Source organism: Acanthopagrus latus, chromosome 19, assembly GCF_904848185.1.
Source record: "Acanthopagrus latus isolate v.2019 chromosome 19, fAcaLat1.1, whole genome shotgun sequence".
In the NCBI taxonomy this organism is placed as follows: Eukaryota; Metazoa; Chordata; class Actinopteri; order Spariformes; family Sparidae; genus Acanthopagrus; species Acanthopagrus latus.
In genome coordinates, this window is record NC_051057.1 from 18,982,831 (window position 1) to 19,003,911 (window position 21,081).

General features: G+C 42.7%; 1 protein-coding gene across 2 annotated transcripts in view; it reads right to left on the bottom strand.

The window, feature by feature from the left end:
- Positions 1–21,081, bottom strand: part of LOC119009026 (cadherin-7-like) — a 115,296-nt gene that overhangs the window by 16,619 nt on the left and 77,596 nt on the right. For both annotated transcript variants that reach the window (XM_037079914.1, XM_037079915.1), the window contains exons 6-10: positions 20,302–20,489; positions 17,895–18,148; positions 15,703–15,839; positions 13,306–13,427; positions 173–290 (exon numbers count right to left, since the gene is read on the bottom strand). In XM_037079914.1, coding sequence (XP_036935809.1) covers positions 173–290; positions 13,306–13,427; positions 15,703–15,839; positions 17,895–18,148; positions 20,302–20,489 — 819 coding nt within the window. The remainder of the gene's footprint in view (positions 1–172; positions 291–13,305; positions 13,428–15,702; positions 15,840–17,894; positions 18,149–20,301; positions 20,490–21,081) is intronic.

Here is a 21,081-nt window from a genome sequence, read left to right on the forward strand (position 1 = left end):
CAAATACAAAACCACTTAAAACATAACTGAGGGAACATATTTAAGACTAAATTAAACTTAAAATACCTTTTTTTTGAGGAAGCTTTTCAAGATGTTTCACAACCTGCAGAGACCCTCGACTTGCACATTCCTACTTCTACTGAGGATAATCACAAAATAACAAGAGTAATACCTTTGTTATCTCGCAGAGTGAAGTTGAGGTTGCCGGCAGCCGGTGCGGCCAGAGTGAAATAAAAGCGGTGGCCGCTGAGAGGTTCGTCCTTATCCACCGCGCTGATGGTCTGTATCACCTGAAAGCAACAGGGAAACACCGAGGAGACAATCAGAGACATTTGAGATTAGTTACCTCGCTGATCTTTATCCAATCTGGCTGCCTGATTAGGTGTTAACTCAAGCTGTAAATTGTTTAATGTGTGCATGCATTTAGAGTATCGGTTTAAGGAGAGCATTGTTGCCAAGCCTTTGTATTTGCATCACTGCTCACTCTTGTCATAGATTTATGTACACTAAGGCATAAATCCTTCTTAAAAGTCCCAGTAATGGTGTAAGTGAAACGGGAGAGAAAAATCAGCTCGATTTTGATTGATGGAAAAGGATTTGTTTGATAATGTTTGGCAGAGGTTTTGTGACATTTATCTCTTGGAGTACAGTAAGTGCTTATTTGGCAAGAGCTTGGCACCCTCTTAGAAGGGATGAAGTGTTTTCTTTTGGGAAGTGTTTTCTCCGAAACCAAATCTTTGTCCAGCAACTGTTCTTTCAGCCCATCCGCCGAGACGATCACATCCAACGGAACGAAAAAAAAGACAATGGGTTTTTTTTTTTCTTTGTGTTTCATTGTTCCTTCGGGCAATAAACGACAGAAATCTATTGTTTGTTTTAACTGACCACAGAGTTTTCAAGCCGTGAGCCTCTAACAATGTGCATCTCTACCGTCTGAATACAAGACAAGACCTTCAACAATCTGCAAATCAAATCAGACATTTTATGGACAAGAAATCAAGTATTTTTAAAATGATGTGATGAACTTCTAAAAAGTATTGAATTAATTTCATCTCACATAAATCCTGCATTGTTGGGTTATTATTAACGATATCATCAGTGATATTCTTGATTTCCCTCATTAGGGACAGTTCTTTCATTGAATACATGATGACATTACACCTAACACACCTTTGTCCACTGTTTATAAGTTAGGCTACATCCGATGTTGACATCCTCACAAAACATTTCATATCATATCACATCACATTCACATAACATCTTTAGTCCTGACTAATATATCAAACGTGGATAAAACTTCAGTGGACTACAGGCGAGACAGCTGTCAAGCCAGTGACCACAGTTCACCACTGTGTTTCAACATCTGTCAGTGTGAAACTGCTGGATATTTCAAAGCAGACATCAGGACTTCTGGTCATGTGTTTCTGACAACACCTCAGGACATCATCAGCAATGTTGGTGGCAACCAAATATATATTCAATTTTACTAATCTTAAAAGGTAACTTAAGTTAAAATGTGATCTTTTCTCAAATCTAACTAGACCACAGGCAAACATAATAGAAAACAGAGCTTAAAGATTTCAACATATCCGCAGTTTTGATCATGTTTGTTGTTTTAAACTTGTTTCTTGATTTTTGGTTGCAAACTTTACACCTGACCAAGGACTGTGGATGAAAACCAGCCTCATTGCTAATTATTGCACATTCACAGTAATGTTCAACAATAAGCACTGTCCCTGAGAAATAAACCGAATGACTAAAATACAGTAAAAATAGCACATTTATTCTGGTGACTGGGTGGTAATGGTAATATTAGTATTAGTAAGAAACCTTCACCATTAATGAGCATCCAAATTGATCGGCTGAGCATATTTTCCGACACATTATTACAAAGCCATCAGAACTTTTTGGGGCGTATGCATTCACCTCCTCCTGCTCACTCCTCTAACATGAAAGTAAATTACAAAAACACACAAACAAATTATTTTTCTGCCACTTCTTGAAGAAAAAAGGTCCTGGAAAAAGCTTTGCAACTTCAACCACCTGCCAGAAGTACAACAAAATATCGCAGGTTTAATGAATATAAGACGGTATTCTCACTCTAATATCTAAAGCCAAGTCCCATGTAACCGCCTGCATTAACCAACATGTAACAAAGTGAGTCTGCTGAATGTTGTCACGCTGAATCTGTTTAAACTAAATGCATATGTTATGCAGTCAGGCATTCCCACTTCATTATTACAAGCAGGAAAATGACTCATGATAAGAACAGCTCTCGCCCGAGGCGAAACAAGACAAGCGTTCATATCTGCGAGTTAAACAAGTGAACGCTATTTGTTTCGGCCCACTTTTACTTCGCCTCTCCAAAAAAAAAAAAACAAAAAAAAAAAAAACAGACTAAACAGATTTGCACTGCCTTTATTATATGGCGTGGTTGACAACTATAAATAATGCAGGAAATCAAATTACCCAAATAAACCCATTTATTTACACCCACTAGCATGAGCTGTAATGATTTTATTTTTTTTTTTTTAATCTGAATAAAGGCTGTATCTGGAAATCAAGTTATCTCTTTCTCAGTGAAGAAGAACACCGAGCTTTAATTTCAGCGCCTTCTGTGCAGCAGGGAAGGAAAAAAAAAAAAAAAAAAAAAGCATCTCAGTCAGTACACGCTGTACAGGAGAGGCATATCACACACACACATGCCATATGGACGACAAATGATAGCCACCAAGACGGCCATCAAAGTGGGAGTTACTGCAGCAGTGTCCTTATAAATTTAGATCAAGCCGCCCGGATCCCTTTGTAGACAGACAGTCTAGAGAAAAAAAGAAAAAAGAAAAAAACAAACTCAACCCTGTGACAACGCACACCCTCGGACGTGATCCAAAGGATTCTTAAAAGCCAATTCACACTAAATTATCACATCACCCCCCCCCCCCACAAAAAAAAACAGCCCCTACGTCGCACATCAAGACAAAAACAAAATGAAAAAAAAAGAAGTCAAATAAAATGAAGAGGGGCGAGGAAGAAGAAGGAGAAGGTAAAAAAAAATAAAAAATAAAAGCCAATGATCCATCAGCGTTGAGACATGGATTATCAGTTGTCAGCTGTGATTAAATGCTGCTGGTTACAAGCTGTCAGGTATTAGGGGGCTGGTGTAGGTGGTAAAAACGACATCCTGCCAATTATTAAATCTGGCAGGCGGGGTGAAAATTCATGAATATTTTACTCTGTTTCCAAACTAAATTAAAATAGTTGCTCTTTCATCAGAAGAAGTAATCGCAAACTATGCTGCGGTTGTGTTTTTTTGTGTGTGTGTGTGTGAGCGTATTTACTGTTTGGTTTCGCAGTGCAAGGGGAAATTTATGTGGGAGGCAGAGGGGGAGAAGAAAAAAAAAAAGGTTATCTGCTCTACTTCAAGAACATTTGGGATATCTGCGCGCACACAGACAACAAGTGATGTTTGTGTCGGCGGCAGATCAGTGACAGGTAGACGCACCTCGACACGCGGCGTTGTGCATGCTCAGCTGCATATCATGAAAGCTGCCATTGATTCGGCGGATCATAATAACTCGCAAGCCTCTCACTCTGTTATGGAAATTCCACATCTGATAGAAACCCCTTTTTTCTTTGTGGCTCTTACGTCGTCACCTCCTATACACAATTTGAACCCTTTGATGTCCCTTTTGAATATTGCAGATGGATCCGCAGCTTATCTCCAGGAATTTCTCTTTTTTTCCCCCCCCTCTCTGCTGAGGGAAAAAGGACTGTAAATCATGCTTAAATCAAACACTTTGTAATGTATAATGCCTTTCATTAGTGCGGCTCTGATGCAAGGCGTTCCACAGAACCTTTGGTTGGGGGAAATCTCTGATGGGTTGAGCAGCAGACAGGAGGAGAGCGGCGCGGATGTAGGCATAAATTCTCGCTGAGAGACATTAACAGCGGCAGCCGACTGGTGCCTGTCGCAGAGGCAAGACCACGGAGGCCTATGAATCACGGAATTAAAGGTTTTTTGAGTTTACACGTGGCTGCAGGTCGGATCAGGGAGGATGGAAAAAAAGGACAAAAGGTCTCTGTTTGTCGGCATCGAGGAGGCGGGTGGGGAGGAGGAGGCAGAGGATGTGCAAACAACAGCGGCATTTACATTATATTAGTGCTGCAACAAATGGATAGTCGTCAATCTGCAGCGATCGGCACTCGTTTTACTCTTTAATTTTGCCATGTGCAGAAACCTTTTGGATATAAAGTGCAGGCAAAGAAGTCAAACAATTTCAAAAGGTGACAAAAAACACATTTAAATAGTGTAAGAGTAAACACACCAGGTGAAAAACACAGGTTAGAACTGACAGAGGCAGCGTGGAGCACACATGCTTAAATACACAAAGAACTAATGAGGGGATGAGGTGCAGGTGGAGGGAGGCGGGGAGACACAGGTGAAACCAAAATGACAGGACGATGACAAAAACAGCTATTCTCAACATTTATGACCTGCGAGCTCATCAACTGCACCACACCTGACACTGCTGAGGAACTTGTTGAGGCTCATACTGACAGTGTTTCCCCACACATGGAGCTGGCAGATTAAACGAGACCCATTATGTATTTCCTGCAATGTTTTATAGATTCTTGAGCGTGTAAAAGATCTTGAAAGTAACAAAGATCTGTCACCAACAGAGGCTCCTCTCACAGCTCCTCAAACGCCTTGTCAGTAGACGTTTCAGACTCTGACAGGAGCAAAGGTGACAGTCTTTCTTGTGTCTGATGTAAAGTCGTTCCACCTCGTTGTCGCGGATTAAAAAAATAAATAAAACCTGACACCCAGTAAACTTCTTTTAATGAGGCGATGAAGTTTGAAGGCGCCGGCATCATCAACAGCCAGGCTGACACCTTATCAGCGCTTTGCATTAGAGCTCTAATTAGTCCCTGTCTTTAATATTGGACATTCACTTTTAGTTCTGCTTTTGTTTTTGATCAGAGAGTTACAAACTTTATTTAACACTAATGCAATGAGCGGTTTGCTATATTTTATTAAATGCTATATCCAGTCAAGTTTTATTTTTATTATCCAAAACACAAATCACAATGCTTTCATCTGAGACCCCCGTTAAACCCGAGTGCATTATGACCATCATTAGTAAATGGTAAATTTATAGTTAATTTATCTGTAGTTAAGTTAGGTATTTTACTGCAAACAGGCAATTTAAACCTCAATAAACTGTTTATTAAGCAATAAACAAAAGGCTGTTAAACAACAGCTACATGCAATCTGATAAATTGCCTCCAGTGTTGCTGCTCAGTGGCCACGTTGCATTGTGGGTAATGCAGGCACCAGGTTTTGAAAAAGCATTCCACTGGTCTAGTGCTGTAACATAACACAACACTGTTGGACTCATTACGGACAGTTCAGAGATATCACCTTTTTAAATCCACGCATTCTTTCTTTTTTCAATTTATGACACCTACTTTACCCACAATGCAACTGGCAGCCACTGTGTGACATCACTGGAGGCCTTATATCAGATCACATGTAGCTACCACCAGACCTGTAAACACACTTTAATGCGTTTGTATAAAATTAATTAATTCATTATTGAATATCGCCAGTTTGACATTTCTGATACAAGCAGATGGAGCAAATGGAGAAAAAGTGTTGGATGGCAAATAATAATCATTCTGCAGCTCAAACTCAACTCGGTTTGCACTTTATAAAAAGTCTCAATCTTGTTTAATTTTATTTTTCCTGAGGTAAAACTGAAAGTAAGTATGTTTTTTCTGACTTGAGATGTTTCATCCAGGAAAAACTGATGCAAGATCAGTGAAGATCTGTTAGAACATGTAAAAGGAATTCAGTAGAAAAACATGTCATATATTCAGACACTGGTCCAAAACTCCAGGTCTTACACTCGTAACTAAAACTGTTCAAACAATCCAGTCGTAGATCTAAGCTTCAGCTATATCTGTCTTTAATCTGAAGTCAAACACTAAAATTGTACTTCTGATTGAGGACGGGTCTTGTGTCGCATGTATCTCCATCGTAGCCGGCACCTGGGTGATTGAGCTGAACCTTCATGGACCCAACACTAATCTCACAAATCACCTCCTGCCAGCTAAAATGTGTCTCCTCTCGCTGACAATCGAGATTCTCCCCAAACACTTGAAGCATGTTTCCTCACTGCAGCGGCGGCCGTAACTCACTGCTCTGTGAGTGTGTCTGCAGCGACTCAGGCTCTCGGGGAAGAGACGGACTTGCAGCCTCCGTAATGAGGAAAGTAATGTCGGCTAATGTGGCACGGCTAGTTTGAGAGGATGCAAAAAGAAAAATCTGTGGGATAATGAGCTTGAATAACACTTCTCCTCTCTTTGACACCGACGGAGTAAACACTGCGCTCTAAAAGAAAGTCGACTTTTATTATATTGTCCTGAGAGTGTAATTATCAGATCGTCAGCCGGGTGATTCATGCGATAAGATCAAGCCCGCCGCTTGAAAGTCGAGCTAAGAGTATAAATAAAAGCGCGGCATCAAATAGGTGGCACTCGTTGCCGTGGCGACCAGACAGCTGTCACCGGGGGCTCGTGTTGACGGAGGAAGTGACGGTCGTGCAGTTTTTCACACTCCTCACTCTACGGCGGCGGTGGCGACGGCTTCCCATGACATCGCCTCCCCCACCACTGCCACCACCACCGCCAAACATCACCCGCACCCTCCTCATGGCACCCACGAGTTCACCCTCCGGATTGAAGGCATCCGCTCACAACCCGTCACACCCCAACCTGCTGTCATCACACACACACACACAGACATATTTTAATAGTGAGCTATATCTCTTTCACATTGATTATCTGAACCATTCGCCGACGTTCATCGTGACACCAGCATGTATGCTGGCATGAGCCGACGGGCCCGAACCGGCGAGGTTAAAGCGATCTCCCGGTGAGATCTGAGATTAAATCTGCATCACGTTCTGTCTTTTTATAGAACGAGACAGTATGCCACCACACGCTAATGTTTTTTTTCTTCCACATTTTCTTTGCGCCTTGGCATGTCTGTTTTCACCCCCCCCCCCGCTTGATCTTGATGCAACACCTATAATAAACTGATAATTTACATGAAGACTGGAGGTGTGAGGATGTTTGTCTTTTTGTTGTTCGCGAGATTGATGAGACAGTCGAGGGAGATGAGGTGAGGTAGTTTTGATCCGGGGACAGAGAAGAAAAGTGATACTTGGAAGTTTTTTTTGACCAAGAGTTTTTCAAAGTCTGACACTCAGATAAAATCAAGACAGCTGCAGTAGTTTATGTCTGAACGCATAGAAGAGAGGCTGTTCCAGGGACATAAAAGTGTTGTTATCAGTGCTAACTGCTATATGGAACTCCTATTTGAACATTCCTTGTTTTAGTTGTGGAACTATAGTTCCTGTAATGCTTTTTAGAACTTGAGATCAGTTGCTAAAGCCTTTTTGTCTACACATTTGGTGAATTTGTAGCATTAAAAGTATGCCGAATTAGCACTTCCTGTTCGCAGTGAACAGTGAAGAAAACTTAAAAAACATGATGATTTTAAAGCAAGTTCTGAGTTCAGAAGCGTCTATTTCCGGGCAAAAAAGATTCTACATAATGTTGCTTTGAAGTTATGCCGAATTAGCTATTAGTGTTTCTTCTTTGCATCAATGTCTGGACAAATGTCACCAGATTATTCTGATACCAAAGAAAACTTGAAATTGTAATAATTCTCATGCAGGTTCTGTCATTATAAGCAGTGCCTTCTTTCTATGCGGTCTTTCAAAGCGGTGTAACGGATGTTTATTCGGAATGACGCCAAAAATAATGATCATCGGGAAACTGTAACACCGAATCTAGGATTGTGCGTATCACGTCAGTGTGTTCAGTCACGACTCGGAGAAGAAGAACGAGGTTTGACGCACACCGACTGTGTTGGTAAACGGGCCACACTACAATAACTGTCTCGCTTCTGAAGCAGCATTTCTGTTTCATTCCTCTGTGGAGGCAAACCGTCTCAAACTAAACATTCACAAATCTCCGGAGGCCGCCGCGCCTCCTCTGGGATGCTGCAGGAGTGCAGGGAGGGGCCGGGGAGCAAATTGGGGGCAGCAGAATGCCAAGTCCACTCATGTATGTAATGGTTACACTGAAGTGATTGTAAAACGTGACCCCCTTACCCCTCCCTACCATCCCCTCCCCCAGCTGCCTCTGCCCCCTCCACCCCATCATAATATCAATTAATATTATGGCAGAAGACAGACGCACCGATGATCCGTAACAAGTGGCATCTCTGGAGAGAGCCGGTGCCACGAGACGGCCTTAATTAGGCCTGAAAAATGGCAGGTTATTCCATCCAAGCACTCCCTGTTAATCTGAGCTACAGAGCCACACAGTCGACCCTGGCCTCAACTGGCAAATGTTATCATTTCATCTTTGTCGCAGCTGTGAATAAGCCAATGGGCGTGACAGCCAGTGGGCGGCCTTAGATATTTTTTTTTTATTTTTTTTTTTAACAAACCTTTGCAGGGAAGCGGAGCAGACAGTCCGACCAACTGTTCACTGGACACACAGCACACAACGGGGGCATTTTTAATTAATTAGGAATCAGGGGGTTGGTGGGGCGCGCACATCTGACAGGTTACAAGTCCACCCGGTCCGTCTGCTAACAGACAGCCGACACCTCGTTGTAATTCAAGCGGGGTTTTCGCATTCAAATGTCAACCTCCCTCCTTCCCTTTTGCTCTGTATGTGTTTTTTGGGTGTAAATTTCATCATGAAATTTCCATTTCTCGCCTGCCGCCCCCCCCTCCCCCGCTAAGGACGGCACGTCAGAGCTGGTTAAACAGGACGGATTCATTTAGACCGCACTGGAATTAGGAATTTGAATTGATGTGGAAAAATAACCTAATTTGCTCATTAATGAAGCGAAGGACACGACGAAGCACATGGAAGCAAACAGATATTCATGTTTATTACGGGAATGTTGTGAGCGAATTTCGGATCATTTTTGACATTGACAACATGATTTCTTTTTGTATTTGATCATGTAAAAAAAGCCAAATCGTTTAATAATTTAATTTTCATATAACCTGTTACAAATTTGCATCACATTGACCATCATGTGATTCTTACGGAGGCAATTGTAAATTTTTTTGGGCGATCCAATTTGTTTTCTATGTCTCTCTATGTGGTTCTGACTTGACCACTGATGGAAGAAAAAAAACAAAAAACTTTTTTGCCGCAAGGTAGTAATGAATTTCAACCTGTTGTCTAAAATGAGTATCACAAAAAACAAACATTTGAGCCTTCCACAAAAGAAAAAACACATTCTCTGACCGAACCTTTGCTCTCACTCCGCTTCACATGTTAGATTACTGAATTTTCTTTTCACTAGGATTTACACGAGAAGAAAAAAAAAAATTCTTCAGAAAAATATTTTTAAAAATGTAAAAATTCACTCATTTTAGAAAAGTTGTCCTGGCAAAAAAAAATTTTTTTCTCAACACTTTTGATCAGACTTTGAAAATGGATCAGACATAAAATAAATAAATGAATAAATAAATAAATCCTCACCTGCTTCTCAGGGCTTCGGTATCTTTTCACATAAACATGTGTGCTGTTTTTTTTTTTTTTTAATGAAACTAGAATTACCACCTCCAGGCTGTTTGCCTCCACTTACCCGTCAAGATGCCGTTTTGGAATCATATCTGTCCAGACTCATATAATGTAGCCTCGGCGATGAAGGCTTTCAAGGAATTTAATAAAAGGTATTACGTGTCATTCTGCGGCTCTCTTTACATGTGTTATTCAAGGGAACAATTTCCAGCGAGGAAACATGCCGCCTTCACTTAAAGGCTATTTTTACTGTTAAGTATAGAGGACTGATGGAGAACATTGCCTCGTGGTGCAACAATAATCACCTCAAACTCAATTACAGCTTGTGGTTGGACTACCACTGAATGTCTACAAGTGAGCATGAGCATTGGAAGAAACAATAGAGTCCAATAAAGCTGACTGTGATTAGAGCACATGGAGGCTTCACACATGTTCAACCCAGCAGCTCAGAACATCTACACTCAGTTATGGTGTTGTAGTTTGTCAGTTGAGATGTTTCCTGTTTTATTTTGTAGGAGTTATCATCACAAGTCTTGTTATGACTTTCCACTTCCTGTCTTTGTCTTTTTCCCACCCTTTTCTTTTCATATGTTCATAAGCCCACATGTATTAGCCCTCTCTCTTTGTCGATTAATCTGTTTTGTTCCTGTTGTTGTTGTGTGTGCCCTTGTGTTTTTTTTGTTTGTTTGTTTGTTTGTTTTTTTGCAATCATGCTTCTGTTCCATGAGCTTCATCCAGGTTTGTATTCATTTCTTCGTATATTTTTTGGCTTGGCCCCAGCCCGGTTTTTGTTAGCGACATTGCCTGCTGTTGATTTTTTTTGGATCTTACATTATTAAAGCTCCCCTTTCGACCCTTGTCGATAACCACAACATGTGGCAAGAGACATTGTTTCGTGGGGTCACGGTGATCAGTGACCGCCAGAATCTAATCAGTTCATCCTTGAGGTGAAGTGGACGTTTGTTCCCTGCAGGAGCTCCTGAGATATTTTGTTCACGAGGCACATGTATGACAAAGATTTGAATAACCTGAAAACGAAAACGTATCATATTTCCCAAATGAAAATGTGACTTTTACTTGTGTTTTTTGTGATTTACTTCCCCTCCGTGTAACAAAAACCATCGGCATGAGTGAAAGACGACACTTTGTACCCAGTCCTCGCTCATATTTGTAATAATTTCACTGAATCGTCTTTAAAAAATCCTACAACTGACGTCTGTCCTCGGTTACCTTGCTCCTGCGCCACAGAGGCTCCGAAATTCAGCAGCCAGAAACCCTTCGGAACATTTGACATCCGCTGAATAAGGTGGAGGTTAAAAAAACAAAAAAACATTTCCACACAGCCACAAACTGCTGACAGCGTCTTGACTATTAGCACGCTAAAACTAGCTTGTAGCTATAGCAGCTTATTTGATGGGCTCCTCAATGCGGCACGTCCTCCTCGGCGGGCAGACGAGGACGGAGGTCTCCGTCGCGAGCAGCTTTACAGCACAGCGGCTCCCAGCTACACCGAGGGGGGACCTCACAGCTCAGCTATCACTGGCATCGAGTAAGCAATCTGTCTGCCTCAGCTGAGTAATTACAGATTTGCTGTACCTTTTCCTGCTGATGATGCTGTCATGGGCCACGGATGTTGCTATGTCCTGGGGGCCGGTTTGATTGTTGGGGAATGACTTTGTTTCAGTATTGTCATAGGCTCTGTGCCGTAATTTATCAGGTGCTCGTGGGGAGAAATGTACAAATTATGTGTTGAATCTGAAAGTGAGGGGGATATTGATGGGTGATAGATGATTGTTGCCGGGGATCCTCTAAATTTGAAATCGCCGAGCAACGACGATCATCTCATCTCGTCTGTAAGTGGAGGCATCATTAACCAAAAATAGACATCCAGCTCTGGTAGAATGCGTTCTTCAATAACGATGGCATCTAATAAAGAGGCGGTGTTTATTCCAGCAAACAGTCTGCACCCTGAGGCGAAAATCTGATTAATTAAATTTAGATCTGGCCATAATTCACGTCAAGGTGGGCGCAGTTCTTTGTATTGAACTCCATTTGTGTTTTTCGCTATTTTAAGTGTGAACAAAACAAACAAGAGACAACCACAGCGGTGAGCTTCACCTGTAAGGCTCCAAAACCTCACTAAGAAAATATAAAATTCAGTATGAAATATAGTTTCTCATTCCTAATTCAATTATTTGCTATGTTAGTGTCCAACTTGGTGTCCTCAGAAGAAAAAGTTAGACCAAGGTACGCTGAATTCTCTATACTGAACTCCATTTGTGTTTTCGCTATTTTAAACCTGACTCAAACAAATAAAAGATAAACATAGAACAGTTTTGTCATTTGCGAATTTGGCATCCAACTACACCCATCCTCAGAACGAAAATTTGACAAAGTTGGGTTAAATTATTTGCATTGAACTCTGTATTTTTCACTAATTTAAGTGTGAACGACCCTGTGAACGAAACGTAACCTGAAACCCTGCTGAAAGATTGCAGCATTGTGGCCAAGCATCGTGCACAGAGAGCGAAATAATATGAAATATTGTCCCTCGTTTTTTTTTAAATGTCAAACTACACCAGCTCTCTCCAGAATCCTGATTACTGAACTCATTTGTAATTTTTTGTGTGTGTGAACAAAAGAAACAAAAGACAAACACAAGAAAACACAGACGCAGCGCCAGTAAGCTTCACCTGCGAGGCTCCGTGACCTCGCTGCGAAATAGAGAGATGCATTGTGGTCAAGCATCATGCACATAGGGGAAAAAAAAAAACAACAAACGCACACATGAAATATAGTCCCTCATGTTTTTGGCAAATGAAATCATTTGCTATTTTAGTTCACCCTCCCATGAGCATGGTGACAAACAGCTCCGAAATATGAATGCAAATAACATATTTAAAAGGGCCTAATAGCCATTTCCAATACAATGCATCATTCTGATCAATTGTACGTTCCCGGGACTACACGCCTCCTTTACCCTTCGCCTCTGATTGTATTTTCCAAATGCCAAGAGCAGACGAATCGCCGCCGCGGACACACAAGTCATTTAGCAACAATGAGGCCAAATGCTAAGCAAGGGGGGGGGGATGCGATTCATGGCTACAGCTTCTGCTTTATTCCTTTTTTTTTTTTTTACTTTATTTCCTCGATCAAATCTCCAAGCTCAGAACTCTCCCAGGGCCCCCCCTTTTTTTTCCTGTTTTTGATACTGTGATGCCTTCGCTGCCCCGCTGGCCTCCGCGGTGACCGTCTAATTACACCAGTCCTCAGAACAGAAAAGTCGGATCGCGTCAGAGCACCACTCCATCCCGGCGTGAGATATCACATTACAGCGTGATATTATTGTGGATTAAGACCACAGGCAGAGTCAAGCACCGTCATTAATTTAGTCAGCTTTGACAGTATGGACCGAGAGTAACATCTCTAATGAACGATAACACCTACAATACGTGCTATTAAATCTTAAGGATGTGTCTCATACTAATGATGTCTTCTCCCCGGGATGACCTCGAGCTGCGAGGCGAGATATGTGCACAGCGGACTTGTTTTGAGGAACAAGAAAGGGTTTTAATGGCTTTGAGAGTCAGCGGGCTGTCTTTGTGAGTCAAACTTCAAGCTGGCGGGGAGAGAGAAAAGGGAAACGAAGCTGGAACCGACTGCAGAGAGGTTGCTGGGTCTTACCTGTCCTGGCAAGGCGTTCTCACAGAGCAGAGTTTCATAGTCGATGGCGAAGACCGGGGCATTATCATTTATGTCCGACACCGTGATGAGAGAGATGCCTTTTCCAATTTGGGTCGGGTCCTCTGGAGGAGAGAGAGAGAGAGAGAGAGAGAGAGAGAGAGAGAAGAGAGAGAGAGAGCCCCCCGTTTCATGTCAAAGCATTCAGAAAACTTTCCTTTAAACACTTTCACTCCTGCCTCAACTTGGTGTTGATGCACTTGGCCAAATTATGGAATATTGATCTTCCTCGTGTGCTTTAATTAATCACAAAAGGAGAAGGGAGGAGGAAGAGGAGGGAGGGAAGAAGGTGTGTGGGGGGGGGGGGAGGCGCTGCTGTAATGAAATATGCAGTGCGCCTCCAACAGCTGGCGTCCTCCCCCAGCTCTGCCATGGATGGAGCCGAAGTGACTACGCTTGCGACGGCTGCGTGCGCCGGAGAGCCGTCTTGCACGCCGGGCTTCACGCCTCTGTCTCCCCAACACACACTGATGGCTAAATGGCTGCGTCTGAGTGCAAGATGATGATTCGGCCTGGCGTCGCGGCCAACGCCGGCCACAGATGACTCGATGACATTCGTGATGCCGGCTGATTTGATGGCGATAAAAAGGACGCGCGGGGCCTCAGGCCACGGACTTCTTGTCATTGGCGTGGTCAGCGCGGAGACGATGAAATGTGAGTGACTGGAGCTCAAATGCACAACATCCCTCAACCACGCGGTCCCTGGACTCTTTTCAGATACAAGGAGCCCATTTACTATAAATACTGTCATCAGGCGTACGGGGCAGTGGATTCTGCTGCCAGTCCGTGAACTCGAAGATGTTTTTCAGCCGGAAACAGCACCCAAGTGTCACCGCGTGTCAGAAGCCGCTACCTCATGCATGAAGGGCTGTTGTGACATTTCATATGGCTATTATTATAGGCTGCCTTCTCTTTGTTGCTATATCAGGCAAGCGGTCACACTCGGGAATCAACCGAGTGCTGCGTCTGTGTGCCGTTAGATGTAAATAAAAACACATCTTGGAAGCAAAGAGTGATAAAAAAGCTTTTGAAAAAAAAAAAAAGGCTTTTTCACTCAGTGTTCGGTGTGAAGATGTGAAAGCAGAGGAACTGCCGCGCTGACAGGCTGCTTGTCTTCTTTAACTTATAGTGATGTGACGCAGATGTGTTGAAAGCTCGGCCTGAAAGTGTGCCGATGACTGTTGTCAGCTGTGTTTGCATGACGACGCAGGTATGATAGAAACGCCGTGGTGGAAAAAAAGGTAATCACGTCTTTTGACCTGCAGAGAGACGAATCGAAAAAAGGCAGGCAGCACTTCTTCACATCACATTTACATAGATCACCCGTGGGTGAGATCGCCCACCCTTAGTCAGCATCTCGTCCCCACGGTTCAGGGACACGTGGAGGTCAAAATGACCGTCCTGTGCATGAATTAACATTCCCCAAACAGCCCGACAACAACCTTATCAACAGTGCTGTCCACGGCGCCGAAGCCTCAGAGACATTCTCGAGACGATAACAGGACGGAGAGGATCTCTGTTTTCATTCGCGTCCTCGTGGTGACAGCTGAAGTGACCCCTCTCTAAGCCCCAGTGGCAGATTTACTGCCTGAAATACTTATTAATTTTTAAAACAATGGCTTCCTAATCTCAAACAGAGGTAGACACGGACATGCTTGTGATTTTAAGCCAGCAACTATACATTTCACAGGCTGACATGGCAACTAATCTCAGCAGCTGTGGCTAGCTAGGTAGTTTAGCTAATGTTAGCATCATTACATGGTTGAAAACTCATGACTTCAATGTTTTACTCTGATTTTTAAGTTATAAAGGAGCAGGTAATGTATCTGACGCCTACATGCATGTTAAACGACAAAACTTAAAGGCTAAATAAGATACAAGTCAACATCATCAGAAGTCATGGTAATACAAAAAAAAGCATTTAACTTATATTACAGTAATGAGCTAATTGGTCCTATCATTTGTAGTTTCCAGGGCGTCCTCCATCAGAAAACAATGTAAAGGTCGACCGTGAAAGCATTTTATTATGGCCCATATTTAAATGTTTCTTTTGGGGCAGCGACCTCTAGTGGCTGGAGTAATCATAACTGCAGCAAAGGAGGAAGTCAGCACAGGAAGTTTAATCCATTCCTTAGACTTTTTGCTCTTGTTTGACCAAACTCTAAGAACACTTGTACTGTGCCAAAAACTGTACCATCTGTAGAGAAATCCAAAGCTTGACAAATGTGCCGAGCCTTGTCAGGTTTTCTTGGCTGTGAATGGACAGCTGCTGCTTGGGGAAGGAGCTCAGCAAATTTGAACCCTGACTGAGATTTTGAGATTGACTGGAAGCGAACTTACGGCTCTCCATGGCGAAGATGGTGAGGTTGTGGACCGAGTTGGCCTCTCGGTCCAGAGACTTGGCCGTGCTGATGACCCCACTCATAGCGTCCACGTTGAAGAAGCGCTCCAGGTCCGTGTTCCTGTCGATGGAGTACCTGGACAAAAAAAAAAAAAACCACACACACACAACCAACATTAAAAATTGCTTTAAGATAGTGGTATTGATTTGACATTTTACATTCTCTGACTTGTATTAAAAGATTATGAAGCCGTGGCGGCGACAGCCACATGAAATGTTCGATTAAAACTGAAAGAACTTAAATCAAACAATCAATGAATCGTCTAAGAAGTGAAACGTAATTAAATCTAAAGTCCAGACGTAGTTTAAATTCAGAAAATGCGGCAGAAACAATAGCGCGAGTGCAATGAAACCCTATTAAATTTGGATAATATTGAAGGCTGTCTACATGTCCCTCAGCACACAACACTGATCCGACCCCCTTTCAACACACAGCAACTCATATTTCTGGAGAAAATTACAACTTCAATTAGCCTACATCCAAAGGGTATTATTGCAATGTAATTTGACTCTTGTGGCTGCATTAGTTCCACAATAATTTTAATTTCAACAGATGTAGTGAAATATATTGCAGACGCTGATAACAGTCGCAGGAGCAAAAAGAGGCAATTTACAGCCACAATGTGGAGTAATTTGATTTTCTGATTAAGATTACTAACAATCCTAACAGGCCGAGCATGAATACCGTACAATATTCATTCAATTAATGCAGAATGGGTGGGTATCTCCGGAGTGACACCGCGCAGCCTGGCGATGTGAGTGCTTGTTTTTGAGCCGTAAATGCCACGGCACAAGTGTGGAGCCTTGACCCTCCTGCAGGAATGCCCTTCTCTTGTTCAAGATGGCATTTCAGTTTTTGCGAATGCTGCACTCCTCAGCCCTCTCACCATCTGGCAGTGTCTTTGTGACAGCCACGCAGGGACATTTCGAGGGCCTACGGATTCCGCGTCTATACATAATGTGGGGGAGCTGAATGGATTAACCCGTTTATTGACAAATCGGTCTTTTTAACTTGAACTTTACCCCTGGGTTTTGTTCTTTAACAAACAGCTCTGGAGAGTTTTACTGAATTTAAGTGAATCATTACTGATATTTTGAAATGACTGGGAGATTAAAAGAGGCTGTTCAGATGTTGCACAAACGTCCGTCCTGGGTGATCCGACCACAGGTGGACAGCTCTGAGCAAAGGTGCGAACACAACCGAGACGCATTGAGAACACATTTTGAGATCCGATCCCTCAGAGACGGTCTTGCTAAATTGTTTCAGCAGTGTTTACACACAGTTCGTGTTTCCTGTCCACACTGAAGGACTGGCTACTCGACTGACGTCCTCCAGACAACAGCCACAACAACAGCCACGATGGATAACTCACCACCTGGTTTCCGTAGGCTCTCTGAACCTGTCCATATTAGCAGCAGATGTTTGGGGACTTGAACATCAAACTAATATCCACAATATCCCTGGACTCCCTCAATAAAATCGCCTGATTGTAAGAGTTGTTGAGAGAGAAGAACCTGAACAAATCTTGCAAAATAGCGACAGCAAATTCTAAATCATTCATCCCTTCTTGGGCACGGGGAGCTGCTTCAATGCCCCGTAGAGAAAGTCCTCAGACAGCTGTGGGAAATTCAAAATTATTCATGCCTTCATGCCAAATCAGCATTAGATATAACACATTAAGTTTCTCATCTTGTAAAAAAAATGTTGGTTTGTCTTTTTCCCAAAGTCTGAAGTGCGTCTGCCTGCCAACATTTAGCAATTTAACACTAAACGTAGACGGTAAACATGTCAGATTTTATGAAAGCTGCACACAATACCCAATAGAGCCAATTACTTTGACGCATTCGTAAAAAATCCTCAGACTCCCTTTTAAAAATCTCTCAGTTTTGTGAGTTGTTGAGTTCAGAGAATCTCTAAATTTTGTTTAACACCATTGACGACAAATTCTAAACTGTTTGGGCCTTCTTGTGAATTCGGCAATCATGATACTTGATGATACGTCTTTCTTAAGGTTAAAAAATGTACCTTTGTGTTCCAGTTACCTACATGTTGATTTGAAAATGCTATGCGGCAAAGTAATATCTGATCACAAGAGGTGTGAGCTGACAGTTTGTAAGTGCAGATCGTTACCTGATGCCATTGTTGGAGTTGTCTGGATCGTGGGCAGAGACTCTCCCGATCGACGTGCCAACTTTGGCGTCTTCCGAAACAACCATCTTGCTGAGTGGCGAGGAGAAGACAGGCGGCTCGTTCACGTCTTCCACCGTCACCTTGACGGACGTCGTGTCGCTAAATGGGCCCAGGCTCAAGAAGTTGGAGTCAATATTCCTGTTTGTGGCTTCGATTCTCAGAGAGAAGCTGCTCTTTGTTTCGAAGTCTAGAGGCTAGAGGAGACAGACGAGGAACAACACATGAGCAGATGTGAGAGACGTTCGCTTTACTTGTCAAAAGAAGAGACGTCGGGTTTTGAAGTGGCAGCAAATGTTCAGATGTTCTTGGTCACAAGTGACGGTGGCTCCACAGTCAGTGAAGGGTAAAAGAACAGAATACATTTCTCTTCCATCTGTAAATCATTCATACAGTGCTGAGGTATTGATCCTAATTAAAGATGTTGATTGTAAAGACCCATTACAATTTAACACGGAGTCATATTTAAACAAAGCCATCTGCTGATGGATTATAGTTACTGTGTGCTCTGAAAGCAATAATATTGATTTGGAGAGAGCCAAACACCGCCGTGAAAAACGTTCTCAAATGAATGCTTTTAAAACCGCTTCGCCATTTTCGTCTGGAACTCCCCGTTGCAACACATAATATACTACAGGAGAACATTGATTTGACACTTTCATTGTCAGCGACTCTCCCTCCCAACGTTGTAATTGTCTGTTTGGTGCAAAACAAACAAAGGATCAAATTGGCCCGTCTGACAAGAATCGCCCGTGTCCAACAAAAAAGCGGCGGCAATGAACTGTCACATGCATGTGGCCCCGAGGAGACCGTCTCAAGAGCTCCGAGAAAAAGCCTGAAAAATAAAAGCGTGAGCTGCGGTGCATCCCAATGTGAGGCAACAATGTGCAACACATTTCCCCGTGGAAGCAAATAAATGGCCTTGTTACACATTTAAGTTGAAAAGTTTGTATTTATCGACGTCGGCGGATATCAATGGTTCACATGGTGAGAGGAGTGTTAAACTGTCTCAGTGCCCTCCGTCGATCCCTACAGCGCTGTCTGTCCGCTGCTGCTGTTCGGTTAACCGCGGGATGTTTACTTCGATGAAAAGGTGTCGGAGGTAGTCGATGCTGATTTGCTATTAGTGATTATCACTTAACCAACAAGGTGCAGGAGACACTTTACAGAACAGAAAGGGAAAACAGGAAGACATAGTTATCCTTACGTTCTGCAGTGGAACGACGCCTGCTGCTTAAACATCTCAGTTTATCAAGCAAACAGTCACAACAAGTCACAAATATGTAGTTTCATTCTTTCAAGTTCCTCAAACAGCTGGACATTGTGTTTCTTGGTAAATGGTGCTTTTTTTTTTTTTTTTTTTCCCAGGGACTATTTTCCACTGCGGATTAATATACATGTGGTGCTCTGGTAAATATTTCCAGCAGCTGGTGTATAAGGAACTCCACAACCACAGTGTCCCCCGTTCATGTTAATGAAGGAATACATCACCCGGTGCAGCTGTGTGACTCATTGACAATAATGGAGCTCTGTGGCGCAGAGGAATAACCATATCAGCCTTCAGCTACAGAGGAAGCACCTGTTAGTGAGATCAATCCACCGGCTGGTTTAGGCCTTAATTTAATGGGGAGGACCGTTTGTTTTAGCATCGGACAATGAAAAAGGTCGTCACAGTGAGCGTTTATATCCGAGGGTTGGCCACTTGTTTGGTTTTACAGTGTAATAATGTGTGAAATAATCAAATGTTTGCAGTTAATATTTACGCAAAATACATACATGTATTTATCAAAGGATGTGTAGCATATTGAAATTGGTATAAAATATCATATTCAATTCACACCACATGCATATAAGCAGAGCTTTGTATCGGAGGGTGACGGGGGCTCAGGTGTAGGTGTTTTTTGTGTATGTGAGTGAAAAACCACTGGATATTTCTGATATAAGGAGAACAATTTCCAGCTACGTTTGAGAGGCAGTTTGACGAGGGAACCAGGGCTGCTCTTGGTGAAAAAAATGCGATCTTTTTCAAACCCTAACCAAGTGTTTTGTTCGCCTAAACCCAACCACAGCATAAGCACAGCGTTGTGACAACAGAGAGAATTGAACCTCAAGCAAAGTTTTAACTTCACAGTTAGAGCTGGCAGTTAGTATGAAGGAAAGACTTGCGTGCTGAGAACTTGACGACAGAAAAATGAATGCACAGAGTTTTCTGTGGATTTATACCCGTCCAATATATTCATTGCTACACCAGCTGCTCAAGTATACTTAATGGTGCTATTTCTGTCTCACTGACTCTCAGGAGATGAGGTGTAGTACCATTTATGGACAGAGAGTCTGAATTAAGCATCACCTTCAGGAGGATGATGATCCCGTCTTGCGTCTCCTCATCTGTGGTGATGTTGAACATGCCGGGCCCGTCGCCGTCCATGATCCTGAAGTCCATCTCCGCGTTGGAGCCTATATCCGCATCGGCTGCTTTGATTCTGGCCACCACGGACTGCACCGGCAGCGACTCCGGCACCGTGTACTGATAGTTCTCTGAGAGAAAGAGGAAGGACAGGAAGGGGAAAAACAAAAGGTTGGACGCACTTCTTTCACCAGCAACTCACCTTCAAGCAGCTCCGTTTGTTTTCATGCCCCTTCAGCTTTGATTCGGCCGCGTCGCTCCCGAATATATTCATGTTGCGTAACACGGACAGGCAGCAACAGCGATATACAGAAGAAAACTTAAAAAAAGGCACTGTGTTTTAACTTCACACAGCAGTGGAGGCAGTGGCAACGGCAACAGGAAAATAAAATATGCAATTAAGAAGGCAAAGACTAATTTGATGTCAGATTTCGGCAAGTTTTACAACTAGTAGAATATATTAAACTCTGGCTGGATGTAAAGGGATATCTCTTGGACCAAAAACAGAGAAAAGAAGAAGAGGAAAAATGATGAGTCAGGCTTAGGGATGAAATGTCCACTTGAAGAATCTATTACTGCCAAACTCTCCATTGTGCACCCTGCGCTTTTTGTCTGACCCCTCGGATTTAAGGCACTCTTATAAGAATAAAGCAGGGAATCATATTCATAATCATAATCTCTCCAATCACCATGGCAGAGCTCATTACCAAACCTTTTCTGTGT